We start from the raw sequence: 13,827 nt of genomic DNA on the forward strand, positions 1-13,827 counted from the left end.
TTGCACTCTCTTCCTTTTCTTCTTCCTCTTTATTTATATTTGCATTGTTAACAAAACACATTAATAACCAATTTCAGTAACTGTTGCAGACCATAAAGTTTTCAGCAAAGGACCAATTCGCTAAATTCTTAGTAACATATCTTCACAACACATTGCTTTTATGTAGACTAAAGGCCTAAAACTTGTGATTTTCTAGGCCATTTTATATTCCTAGTCATCTTCAGTAATTGTAGTCACCAACTCTTTTGTGAATTCCCCAGCAATTTTTTAAAACCTAACGTGTCCAAGATAATTGCTGTTATGTAGACTAAAGGCCTAAAACAAAGGATAAAACATTTTAAAGAGGACATTTACCTTGGTTTTCTGAACAGGTTGCTATATTCTGGTCTCATGGGAACAGAGGTATTGATCCCAGTATTCATGATATAATAACGTCAGGCCATTATTCTTAAAAATTTCAGCAACAGTTAACAGTGACCAGTTTTTATTACAAAATTAAACGAATTATTTATTTAATCTTTAATATAAAAAATTATTGATTTTTGAACTACTGTTCTAAAGATACTGTTGAAAAATTATTTAGGTGTGCACACAACGTGTGTATATATATATATATATAATCTAGCTTAATTCTGAAACAATTGTGTATACTCAATAATTGTCACTAATTTCTAAATTGAGGACATGTTGGGTTCTTGCCCCGTCCTAGTAGTGCAGTCTGTAGATAGAGAACAATTAACAAATAAGAGGACATGTTAAAGAACAAAACACAGGACCTTGTTGGCTTTCATTAAATATTCGCATAAACAAATTTATATTCAGTGGGAAAAAAATATAACATACACCTCAACATGACTGATTATTCTTGTAAGGAACATGTAGATAAATAAATATAAATAATAGAAACAGAGAGGGTACATTCCCATCTATTTCAGGGGTTCAATCCTCCAGACAACCTTGATAGGCTGAAAATTCTTGCTATATACACGACAGCAACCTTGTCATGAATCTTACAAGAGAACTAACAGTTGATACCACATTGACCATTGGTTAATTTGTTGGAGTCAGAGGTGAAGGGATCAATCCTCACCCACAGCAAGGAGAATATTGAAGCAAGAAGAACGGACCAAACAATAACAATGGTTGGGGTACGATTTTGCCTGCCCAAGAGACCCTTCAAGAATGGGTATAGATGGGCAATGACCCAGATAGCGAAGAACAGCTTGCCAAATAGTGGACCCCAAGACTGGTAACCACTGTTTATGGCATAGGACACCCCGGCAACAATCCCTACCAAATTCACAATAAGCACCGTTGTAGGAGGGATGAGAAGTGATGTCCATTTAAACACGTAAAGCTCGGCAAAGTCACCATCCTCATCTGATGCCTTTGATGTAACAGTAAAATTTGTATCGATCCCAGCAAGCACTTTAAGAAGCCCCTGGAACACAGCAAAAAGATGCGCAGATGTCCCACCGATAACCCAGAATTGTTCATTTCTCCACCAGTCTTCTATACTGACCCCACTCCACCTAAGCTCAAGAATTGAAGTGGTAAAAATGGAGACGAAGAGAAGAATGAACCACATGCTGGCAAAGTTGCTTATCTGCATAAGATTAACCAAAATGTTAATTGGACTTCCAAAATTTAGAAAGTTCACATTGACAATTAGATCACATCAAGAATTATAAATTTATCAGCAAAAAAAGAGATAGAAATCATTTACCTCAGGAATAATAAATTTATTTGTGAGAAGACAGAATGCAGGAAGCGTACAGTAAGCAATCAATGGGATTGAGGTAAATGGGTAGACAATGGTGTTGATATAAGCAAGCCTCATCAGAGGCTTCAACTTCCCATTGTAGCCATACCACAAGGGACAATGCCTGCTAAGAAAGATCTCAATTGAACCTAAGGCCCACCGAAGCACCTGATTGAGACGATCAGAAAGATTGATAGGAGCAGAACCCTTAAATGCTGGGCGAGGTGGCATGCAATAGATGGAAATCCAACCACGAGCATGCATCTTGAACCCAGTCAAGATATCTTCTGTCACAGAGCCATAGATCCATCCAATCTGGTGAAGCCAGAAAATGTTTAATTAATATCTAAACAAGCTACTCATTAATGTTGAATCTCATATTTCCTTAATATCAGAGGACAGGAATGAAGAGCAAAATGATAAATTGACATGCTCACCTCTTTTCCCCACTCTGTCTTGTCTTCGTAGCCACAGCTGATGACATGGATCGCTTCCTTAAGAAGAGTTGCAGGGTTTGTTGAAGGTGGAATGCCACCCTGCTCCATGAAAGTGGCAGCAATAAAAACTGGAGACTGACCAAAACGCTTCTCCAAGCTCTTTTGAGACATAAGTAGTGTCCTTTCATCATCATAACCTGAAAAAAGACACATTGCAAATTCGCATAAGTTACCAGTAAAGTTGATCAATGGAATATAGGGGGCAATAAAATTACAAGAAATATGGGTACAGTGGATTCTCCTTGTGATGTTGGAAGCCTCGCTTAAATATTGAGCCGCCCACACAAAATTTTATATGCATAAACAAGAGTTTTTTCATAACAGCATACCTTCAACACCCTCCTCTATGTCTTCCATATTAAATATGGGTACAGTGGATTCAGTTCTGCCCATCACTTTCTTCTTGTCACTGTACTTCTTATTTCCACCCTTTCCCTTCTTTCTAGAACCCCAACAACTCTTTACAATAATGTTAGGTTCCAAATCTTCCTCAGTCAAAACAGGATCATAACCATACAAAGCCTGCCTATTGAAACAACAACCAGTTCCCACATAGACTGGGCCCTGAACACCATCCTGACCTTTCATGTTGATCTGACAGGTACAAAAAAAGAAATGAAATTCAGCCAAAGCACTGATGAGCAATGCAAACAAAGAAAATGTTTTCAATTTGGCAACTTAAATAAATGACACAAAAATAAAGTGATACATACATCAAAGAACACAATATTGCGATTGGCATATCGATCGTGCAAGTCAATGCCATCAAACCTCTGAGGAAATTGCACATAGCATGTCTTCTTTCCAATAACAGGATCCATCATGAAACACATGGCTTCTTTGAGGGCTTTGCTATTATTGAAATAGTGATCACAATCCACATTCAGAAGATATGCACCATTGGTCAAGACAGCAGAAACTCGAATCTACATCACACAAGATAAACCAAGGTTAGATATGCTCAAACTGGTAAATAAAAACCACAACCATCATGGCCAACCTTGGCACAGTAAAGGAAATGTATAATTGATTTGCAGAAGGAACAGTAATAATTTCTTCTACTAACTCAAATACAAAATCCACATGATCAACTACCAACATCGTTCACATCCTAAAGCAGATTAGAAAACTTGTTACAAATAGTTGCTACTCTATCATTGTGCCGTGTTGAATCACACCATCAGTTTGTAGGTTATTTTCCATATCTATTTAGTTCTGACATAAACACAAGTAAAAGAGTAAAACCCACTGCTACATAAAAGTCATAAACTTGATAAGAGTGAAACAAGACACAGGACAAAGACATTAAGAAAAGTATAAATCAGCAATTTCATAAAACATAAATAGAAGCTTCAGTTTAACAAACCAAAGCATTCATAGCTCCAGCCTTCTTGTGATGTTGGAAGCCTGGTCGCTTCTCACGAGAAACATAAACAAGTCTAGGCAGCTCATTTCCATCTGTATCCAGCCCCCCACTATGACCTAAAAACACCTGCACAAAACAAAAATTACAACTTGAAAATATAACAAAGGGAAAAAGATTATTCGTGCACTTTGAAGAAAATGGTAATACCTGAATCATTCCCGGATGATCCCTAGGATTATTTCCAGGCCAAGCAGTTCCATCCTGCATTGTCCAACCTTCCTCTGGCATCTTCTGAGCTTTGGCTACAAGGGCATTGATCCGTACTTTGAATTCTTCATATTCCCTCTGATAAGCAAAAAATATCTATATTTAATTTCCTATACTCATGTACCAAACACTACAGGCCATGGGTGGAGGGTAGTAAAGAAGATTAACATGCTCAAGTTATGGAACATCATGCTTTGTCAACAAAGTTTTTACATGGGATTATTATAAATGTCTAGATATAAATATTTAACTGGAAGTGGAAACACAATGCCTCAAAGAACAACCTTCATTGCTCGTCGCTCTTTTACAAATGAGGGCTGAATCTTGTCCTTCAAGTAATCAATCTTCTGGGCAAAATAAAACTCTGGGGCTCTTGGTTCAATATTGTGCTTTTTGCAAAAAGGCACCCACTTCTTTGCAAACTCAGCTGTTTCTGATAGTGCTTCAAAGGTCAACATAGCTGAACCATCATCTGATACATAGCAGGAAACTTTGTCGACAGGGTAATCAACAGAAAGTATAGACAAAACAGTGTTTGCAGTTACAAGAGGCGGCTCTTTGAGGGGATCCACTGTACTAACAAACACATCAACAGGATCTAACTGTGATGGTTCTCCTTCACGATCATACCTAAACAAGACATGCTAAGATTAGTGACATAGAAAATGACACATTATAGTTAAATCAAGATGCGAAGCCAAACAAAACATGAATAAAATGAGCAACACGGACCTTAAAGCAAGTCGTTCAAGATAAGTCTCACGATTAATGGGAGACCATTTTGGAAACTGATCCAAGAGCCAGGATAAGGCAAACCAAATCTCACAAATAACTGATGTCAACCACAGGGGGTATGCATCTTTCACAGGGTGAGTTACACGATATTGTAAGAAGAAACCAAGAATAATCAACCGGAGGATGATAACAACACGATAAGGTGTCAGCTGAGATGAAGGAATTGGCACAACACGACTCATAGGTTGTCGAGCATCATCTACCCTGTCAGGAAAAAAAATTTGACTATTTAACTTAAAATAGAAGAAATGAAATTCAAACTGCATAAATATTGAAAGCTAGTATATTCTGCCTGCAAGTTATGAATTTCATTAAAAAGAATTTAGACCTGTAATCCCCCAAAAATGATGTAACACTAACACAAGTACTAATCTATCCTACAATGACAGGGAACTAAAATGCAATCTTTGTAACAGAGAATGTGAAACACCATTAATGACCTAGAATGCTATGCAAAGAAAAAAAATTCATTGTCTAACTTACATTATCAAAGATTTCTGCAATACTTTCCAAATTATGATCTAGTTATTAAACATCAATGAAAATGGCATAAGTGGCTTACATTTGAAGTTCTTCTCCATTAGAACCAGTTCCTTCAACATCTCCACCTTTCCCTTCAGTGTATCTACCAGTCATTTGCACCATATTTTTCTCCTGCTTGAGCTTCCAACCTTCAACCCTTTCTTTCCAGTCAACATTTCCCAGACCATAAGAATTCAAGTCCTTTGATGGGTCCACAATTCTTACTGGAACTGTAATAACAAAGATTTGGTCAAATATAAATTTCATAATAACCATGAAATAAGAAATATCATATTGTAGCATCACTTCAAGTTAACTCTATACCTGGTTGCCTTGGATCAACATAGGGAAGTGAGTGAACCTTTTCAGATGGGCCCAAAGGACCTGAAGTAGTTCGCACAGATTGAGTATCAGGTGTGGCACACGGAATCTCACCAGACATCTGATCATATTAAATTAAAAATGAGATCAGAGGGTTATATTACTCTCCCGGCCAGCAGTCAGCATAAAAGATGAAAGAAAAACGCATGCAATATCTAGGCAATTAGACGCACTTGAAAAAGTAATTAGAGTAAGTAATAGAGAGATCAATAGTTTAGGCAATAATTAGAAACAAATGTAGCACATATGGAAACCATAAAACAGTTGAATAGATTAGTACCGTTTGGCCATTGGTGAGGAGGGGAATTGGCTGTTGAGATTCGCGTCTAGAAGACGACGACAGGTCAGCGTCATCTTCCCACTGGCGCCTGGCCTTGGCTTTTCCTTGGGCATAATTGAACTCATTCTCGATATCATCAGAGTCATCTTCATCTTCATCACCCTCCACTCGAGGACTCCCTAATAAATAATATCCACAATCATCTCGTTCAAATCAAAACTCAATCACAATACATCATTGTAATTGTAATAAAAAAAAAAAAAAACAAGTAAACAAGCTCACAAACCTACCTCTGTGCCTCTTGTATCTAGTCTTGCACTGTGGACAAGACTGGTTCCCATCCTTTCGCTCATATTCATAACAAGGACGACACACAGGGAAAGCACACTCGTTGCAAGCAACAAACACATCACCGGTGGCAGTTAATCCAACAGTATCACCGCATATTTGACAGATTTGCCCATTCAAACTCTTCAAGGGTTTAGACTAGAGATTTAAAAGCATCGCACTAAGTCAGAATTATTTTAATTCATTACTTAATTAAATAAAAACTCGAAGATCGAACTAAGTAAAGCAAAAAAACGCTAAAGTGAAAATCAGATCTGACGCAGACGCAGAAAACGAGAACAACATTGTTACGGAGAGAGTGTGTTAGACTCACCCCGCTGTCAGAAGAATCGTGGCGAATCCGAACGAGCTCGTTTCGCTTATGCGAACCTGCGACCATTCCCGCACTTGCTTCCATTTTAACAGAAAAAGTGCTTCGCTTAATCGCTTCAGATCAAAGATTGTGAGAGAGAGAGAGAGAGATCAATTTGGAGGCAAAAGCAAAGCGTGAAAATCTTCGCCCATTCAATACGCCATCTCTCTCTTCACTTGCAGACTCCAGCTAGCTGGCTAGACTCTCTCTCTCACTGTCTGTTTTATGGTTATTACTTTACCGGATGAACCCGTTCCCGGTGTTCTTCACAAGCCGTGTAAGCTCTGGCTTATGCGGCTAAGCTCAGCTTCTACTTTGTCTTCTTCTGAATTCATCCAATCACGTGAGAACACGTGTTAACCGCTGTGAAAGAGACGCCAAGCGATGTGGAGTTTGGCATGTGGAATATTTCCTGAAGTGGCACCAGGCTGTCCGAGTTATTACCGGTTGCTCCCGTTTTTCCTCTCACCGGCTGTCGGTGCCACGCGATTTTACAAATGTGCTCCATCGTCGATCAAATTACAGATCTAACCTTATTACAAATATAATAACTGGACCGTTACAACTAATGCTGAATAATTTGCTGTCCTTGTAATAATATTATGAGTGACCGACAAATGAAATTATTTGTCAAATCAGTGAAGTGATATTTTTAATTATATCTAAATTTTATTAAATTATATAATATCATGTATATTAAATTTATATATTTTAAATATATGATTAAATAAGAAATTATTTGTATAGATAGAAAATATTTGTTTGTATAAATAATATTTACAAGTTTTTTTTTTATAAGTTGACATCACGTATAATTTGAATAGAGTTTTTCTGATAGAGTTCATTTGTTGTGGTAGAAAGATGATATTTTGAAACAAAACCCAATGTGAACCAGCCCATTTAAAATCTAGTTTTATTTTGTGAGTGAAAGCAAAATACAAAAAGAACATCTTTAATTTTCTAAGAATGTTTTGCTTGTGTACTATTAGAAAAACAATGTAATAAGGTTTTGAATGGAGTGCGGCTTGAAAGAATTTGTACAAAACTTTATGTAAAACATTATTTTCGGATTTCTACCACCAACTACACTTTACACTAATTCATAAAGGAGCTTACACACCCTAATTAATAATTAAAAAAAGAGCTTACACGTTTAAAAGTATGCCCATTGTGAGCATATGTAGGATTAGAATAATACTATAAATTGCATACGTCGAAAGTTGTTGTGCAATTTATATCACTGCATTAATAATTGTATTCAATAATTTATTCTAATAAATAATAGTTTATTTATGCCTCAAATAATTATTAAGGATTTAAGCAGTAAAAAAAAAAGATTTGTGTCATAAAAAAATTATGAAAATAAAACTTTAATATAACCGTTGGATTTAAACTGTATAGAGGTGCAATCATATTTGAACTCTAAAGAATCTTAGTTGCAGGTTGAAGAATTGATTTCGAATTCAAAATTTATTTTATACAAATATTAATTTCATGTTAGAAAAAAAAATTATAATTAATATGAATCCAAAATTAATAATGAATTAAAATAAATTTAAGTAATTTTTGTGTTGTATTTAAAATCTTAACTTTTTCCAATACTATCACGCCCATTACTCGAAGCAGCACATCTCTGTATCTGCATTTCTTAGGCAGAGAAAAGAAAAGGGAGATCAATCATTATATATCATCTCAGAGGAGTCGGTGGAGCTTTCGCTAACACAACCTTTTCAATCTAGTGTGTGTATATCGGGGTAGATCACCCTTGGGCAACATGGCGTAATGCTTAAGAATAAATTATATTAATCTTCTCAAAAGACTATTACATGACAAAGAACTAGAGAACCCCTTCTTAGTATTTGAGATAAGAAGCAAAGGACCAAAAAATGCACATAGTATCAGGGAACTGCAGCCCTATTTTCAATAGTCAGTGTCATAACCATTAACCAATGATCACTTATGTCACTTCTACTTCTTCGCATAACTAACCCTCAAAACATGACCAGGGTTGGTGAAAGTGAAACGTAGCTTGCTATACAATTGTAACATTTTTCACATAGCCTACAATATAAAAGCAGATCAAAGAAGTTAAAATCTTCATGCAGTTTCAGGAACAGAGCGCTGGTAAGGAACACGACGATCTGGAACTCCCTCCTCAGCACGTTTGTCTTCAAACCACTTAACAACTTTTTTTCGAGGAATGTTTGTTACATGTACGATACTACTGATCATTGCATTCTGCATTGTGATTCAAGGCAGACAGAAAACAGTATCGAAGTTAAAAAAAAATGCTTTAATGAAAACTACAAAATGATAATAATGAAAAAATCTATATGCAGTTGCTTAGGTGTTTTTAGGGTTATTCTCCAATCAAAATAGAGTTTCACTCATGTTGACTTTTAATACAAACCTTTTGTTATGCAAATTACCACGATAAAACTCCAATTTTGATTTTAAAAACAACACCAAAAGAACATTCAAGTTTTATTCTTATAATCACTAGAAAGACTCGTGTTGCCATTAGCCTATTACCAAATGCAACATATCATGTTAGTAAGTAATAGTAATGGAAATTAGAAAACAGAGCAGTTTGATTTGAGCAGGCTTTTTTTTCTTTGTCTGCCCCTTTTTTTCACTTTTATTTGGGGCAAATAAAGATAAGAACATGTGCATATTTAGTGTTTATGACAGAGGTCAGAGAGGGAGTGAAGTCTCTATCTCTCTGATATTAACATGGAACATTTACCTTTGAGCACTGAGAATGAGAACCACTGATTAACTTTCATTTTAGCAATTGTAGCACATGTCATAAAATTTCCCAACCAAAATTATGACACAGAATCATGAAACACAAAGGTATTAAATTACAGTATTAGACATCTTAATTGTTTTGCTTAAAACCTCAATACCAGTACCAGCCGTACAGTCATGCATTATTTGAAGTTTCCCCCTTGAAACTATTGACTCAAGAGGAAGTTGCTAGTAAAAGAGAAAAAATGGAGTGAATAAATCAGAAGATTAGTTACAGAAGATCTTCCATCACAAAACTTGTAATGTTTAAGTATGGCAAATGTTACTTACAGTGGGTCGTTTTGATCTCCTATAAACTCTCTCCAAAGTGTCAACATGGGCCTTTTTCAATCGCTTTTGAGCATGCCAATTACGTTGCAAGGTATGAACAGGTACTTTAGCCTTGGGTTCAGGTTCCGCATGATCAATACTTGTTTCTTTATGAACAATTTCGCTGGGCTTAGTTTCAAGTGATACTACAGTCGTTGCGGGTTCATCAGGTATTGTTAGACTCATCATTAAAAGATTTGGAGGAGGGTCACGAAGCATTTGAAGAACAAGAGCCCTGTCAAGACAAAGATCAGCAGCAAGATTTTTTATCTGCAACAAGTTAAAAAGCGAATTAGAGGTATGAAATCCTGATGTTGATACAAGGGGGTGTCCTGACAATAGTGTCTTTCATGTTAAGTCTGCATGACAATAAAAGGAATTCACCCATCTATGGCAATCCCTCACATGAGGAGAAAACAAAAATTTCCACCAGAAAATTTATCTTATCTAAAGTTTAAACCTTTTGGGGAGTCAAAAAGTTTTTGACTTGGTTCAACTCAATTTACTCTTCAACCTTATTTTACCAATCTAGTTTAATCCTATTTTGACCGATCCATTAATATCCACTTATATATATAATCCCAAAAGTTTTGTAGATGTACTGAAAAAGAAAACTTCTCTTTCTTCTTCTTCCTCCTCCTTCTTGCATATTGGGCTAACAAAATATTCGTTGCAGTTCTGTGAACCAGGATTTTTCACACCTTAGGTTACAGATTTTCTCGTATTTTCCCAGCATCTTCTTCATCATCTGAACACATAAAAACTACCTTCAAATTTGCTCCCTTTCAAGCAAAATTCAAGCCACGATTTTAATCTCAGTATTTCAACAAAAATGGAAATAACTTCATGTTGAAGTCAAGGGGCTTGCAAATTAAAGTGGGATCCTCTGCTCTAACTAGTATCAATTGCCCTTAATCAGAAATTCAGAACCCCAGGCCATTCAGTAAGCTAGCAGCTAGACCTGGAAAGTCTCAACAATCAATCAAGGCTATAGGAAGTTTCTGCCTACCGACTATCAAGAAGAGGCCATAAAATCAGAAATTGCATCATATAACCAACAGTATTGGAATAAAAGTCTTTAAACAAAGAATTGACATTTTCCCATACAGATTGTGATTTATCAAAATTATACAAGCACCTCAAGTAGGGAACAAATCAGCACGCTTAACCTCTGCCAAGGGTAACCAAGACAATACCATATACCCTTAGTTATGGTCCCAAAAACATATTTTTTATCGGTTATCCATTTAAAATAGTTAGCTAATTAAGCACAAACGAAGCTGGAACAGGGCAATTTCTTAAAATAACGAACAAATGAAACAAGACACTTACACTTGTTTTGCGGCGGCCAGCTTTTAAAGCTCTAGCCAATTTCTTCATCTGCCAACTCTTAAGGTTCAGCGACCTTTCATCTCCACCACCATCATCATTCTCAACGTCATCACCATCACCATCATCATCATCATCATCATCATCATCATTTTCTGAATCAGTGCCAGTTTCCATGTCGATTACATCCGAGTTCAACAATTCAGCATCAAAGTCCCCCAATGCATTTTCCAACTCACGTTCAAGCAATGCCATGTCTTCTTCGGTTATCTCATCATCATCTTCTGGCAAATCACCGCGTTTGAGATCTTCCTCGAGTTGCTTGAAGAGCAGCTCAAACGCGTCCACGCCATCGTCATCGTCCTTCGTAACATGATCATGAGACTTTTTTTTCTGTGAAATTTAAAGCAATAAAATTAACTCAGAGTGAAAATTAAAAAACCTTAACACACATAAATCAAAATGCTAGGAGGATAGGCAGAAATATTCATCGACAATTAAAAAGAACGAAAAACACTTAGCATACATACAATTTATTTATTAATTTAAGAGATAGAAGCAGAAAGGAAATGGAGGTAAAGAAATGACCTTGTTTTTCTTTTTGGAAGAAGCGGCGACAATTGAAGAAGAGAGATTGCGAGCGCGAGAGGAAAGAGGGACAGAGCAAAAAAGTGGTTTGCGTTGGAAAGGAAGAGTGAGGGATTGGCTTGCGGTGAGGAAGGGGTCACTCCGAGCACATGATAAACACTGAAAAGCCACAGCCATCCTTCTCTTCTCTTCTCTTCTTCGGGCTGGGACTGTGAGAGTGATGAGACCAGAGTAAGGTTTTATGTATTTATCTACTTTTTTATTCGGTAAACCAGCATTTTAATTTTTGACGAATTAGTCTTCTTTTTTGAAAAAAAATGGTGAAGTAGGCTTTCAAATATTAAAAGAAAATTATCTTCACAAAATAAATACTGAAAATTATGTTAAATAATTCCTAAATATTTAAAATATCTAATTAATCTATAGACTTTATTAAAATATATCAACTTAAAACTCAACTGATAAATATTTAATATTTCAAAATTTATTTCAATTGTTTTGTTGCTTTAAAATTAGTTTTTTATTCATATTTTACTATAAAAAATGTTGCCTGAACTTTGTATTTAATTATTGTATTATTTAAATCAAATAAAAATATACACGGGACTATACAAAAAATATTGATATCTAAAACTTTACAATAAATTGTATTAATTTTTATATTTAATTACTAGAAAAATATTTGCATTATAAGATATGAAAAAATTATTTTTAGATATATTAATCCTTGAATTATTCTTGTTATCGCATGCCATCCCACACTAGATTCTTCTGGCCCTTCCCAGTAAATCTTCGACCATCATTCACTATCATTATAGATGATTTTTAATGTTGAGGTTTCATTTTTTTTTTCCTTGCCTCCTCCACCCTCTCCCCTCTCCTGCCCCCTATTTCAACAATCTCTTTATTATCGATGACTGCATTGATGAGCTCAACTTCATGGACCAGCAACTGTCTTCTTCATCATCACCAAGAGATCAATAAAAAACCATAAAAATCTCCACTAACAATAGTGGAATTCTATGACTTCTTATACTAAAACAATGAGTGAGCATCGAAGAAATCATCTCATAAAGCCCAAAATATTGTGCAGTTTGGACCAATTATTTGTCATCAACTCTGTTCTCCCCACCCACCTCAAAACTAGTTTCCACAACCTCAAATCTTTCCACCCATCAAACCCAAGACCAATGGCAAATGCCCAAACTTACACCATGGTAACCAAGTCCCAAAATTTCACCCACCAAATAGAACCAGATTCACCATTGGATTGGCATTGTTTATGTGTCTTGATCATTGTTTGGTTTTGCATTTGCCTCTTCCATTTCCTTTGAGAAAAGTTCGATTTTGATGTCAACATAAAGGCACGATTCCCAACAAAACTTTGGGGCTTCAAACTTCCCTTTACCTCATCAGAGGAGGGTCTGTTTATGGTTTTCTTCGAAGAATTATTGAGTGAAAAGTTGTCACCAAATTGACCTTAGCAAATTATGAGTTGGGATTAGAACGTTTTGGGCTCCCGATGATTGCGACAACGTCAATGTTATAGGTGATGGTGGTTGTGGTCATGAAGCCAACGTTATTGACGACCTGATGATGAGAATCATTGCATGTAGTGGTGAGGAACTATTGGAGGGTGGAGACTGGAGAGTATGGGAAAAAACTCAAATCTCACTTGTATAGAAATAAGGTCAATATATTAAAAGAGACAATGCTCATCCTATAAGTTACTAATTTTTTAGGTTGAATTTAAGTCTAAATCCTCATTTTAAGAGAGAGAAAGAAAAAAAATTGAAGGACATAAAATACAATTATGAGCATTGCATGGATCAAATAGTCAATAAAATTGATTTATCATAAACCACTTAAAATGTCGATCCAATGTAGCCTCTACCCTTTTAAAATTATTTATTTCTCTACAGTTTGAATCTATTTCAACATTATACTCAAACATTTTATTTTTTATTTGACGTTCGTAATCACAAAGTATGAAAGTAGTACGTATTCAATTTCACTAGCACTCTTATGATTAATTAGACAGAAAGAACAACATTGATGCAATTTTGAAAATTAAGCAATCAAATCAAACTTTTTTATTAACAGAGGATTAAATTAAATCAATTAAATAAAAAGATGGACAAAAAGGTAATTTAGCATTTTATCATTTTTTTTCTCAGTAAAGACAAATTAATAAAACAAGTTTATGAAATAGAAAGACAT

At 35.6% G+C, this 13,827-nt stretch overlaps 2 protein-coding genes across 2 annotated transcripts; both read right to left on the reverse strand.

The window, feature by feature from the left end:
- Positions 1-797: 797 nt before the first annotated feature.
- LOC114414994 (cellulose synthase A catalytic subunit 1 [UDP-forming]-like) lies at positions 798-6,772 on the reverse strand. The gene is made up of 14 exons (XM_028379475.1): positions 6,532-6,772; positions 6,161-6,356; positions 5,871-6,049; positions 5,534-5,651; positions 5,250-5,439; positions 4,625-4,891; positions 4,177-4,522; positions 3,833-3,970; positions 3,626-3,751; positions 2,973-3,185; positions 2,589-2,853; positions 2,200-2,396; positions 1,727-2,077; positions 798-1,606 (listed from the first exon to the last, which is right to left on the reverse strand). The coding sequence occupies exons 1-14, from the start codon at positions 6,613-6,615 to the stop codon at positions 1,022-1,024; spliced, it is 3,255 nt and encodes a 1,084-aa protein (XP_028235276.1). The 5' UTR covers positions 6,616-6,772; the 3' UTR covers positions 798-1,021.
- Positions 6,773-8,350: 1,578 nt separating this feature from the next.
- LOC114414996 (protein OVEREXPRESSOR OF CATIONIC PEROXIDASE 3-like) lies at positions 8,351-11,842 on the reverse strand. The gene is made up of 4 exons (XM_028379476.1): positions 11,608-11,842; positions 11,023-11,412; positions 9,652-9,960; positions 8,351-8,808 (listed from the first exon to the last, which is right to left on the reverse strand). The coding sequence occupies exons 1-4, from the start codon at positions 11,782-11,784 to the stop codon at positions 8,668-8,670; spliced, it is 1,017 nt and encodes a 338-aa protein (XP_028235277.1). The 5' UTR covers positions 11,785-11,842; the 3' UTR covers positions 8,351-8,667.
- Positions 11,843-13,827: the final 1,985 nt, after the last annotated feature.

The sequence above is a fragment of the Glycine soja genome, chromosome 6 (assembly GCF_004193775.1).
Source record: "Glycine soja cultivar W05 chromosome 6, ASM419377v2, whole genome shotgun sequence".
NCBI classification, from domain to species: Eukaryota; Viridiplantae; Streptophyta; class Magnoliopsida; order Fabales; family Fabaceae; genus Glycine; species Glycine soja.

Excerpts from the sequence above, each read along its gene's own strand:
- LOC114414994 (XM_028379475.1), bottom strand. The coding sequence starts at position 6,615 with ATGGAAGCAAGTGCGGGAATGGTCGCAGGTTCGCATAAGCGAAACGAG. Across the intron at positions 3,971-4,176 it reads AAGAGCGACGAGCAATGAAG|AGGGAATATGAAGAATTCAA; the intron begins GTTGTTCTTTGA and ends TTTGCTTATCAG. Across the intron at positions 2,078-2,199 it reads AGACAGAGTGGGGAAAAGAG|ATTGGATGGATCTATGGCTC; the intron begins GTGAGCATGTCA and ends TGGCTTCACCAG.
- LOC114414996 (XM_028379476.1), bottom strand. The coding sequence starts at position 11,784 with ATGGCTGTGGCTTTTCAGTGTTTATCATGTGCTCGGAGTGACCCCTTC. Across the intron at positions 11,413-11,607 it reads CTTCCAAAAAGAAAAACAAG|AAAAAAAAGTCTCATGATCA; the intron begins GTCATTTCTTTA and ends TAAATTTCACAG. Across the intron at positions 8,809-9,651 it reads GGAGATCAAAACGACCCACT|AATGCAATGATCAGTAGTAT; the intron begins GTAAGTAACATT and ends ATCACAATGCAG.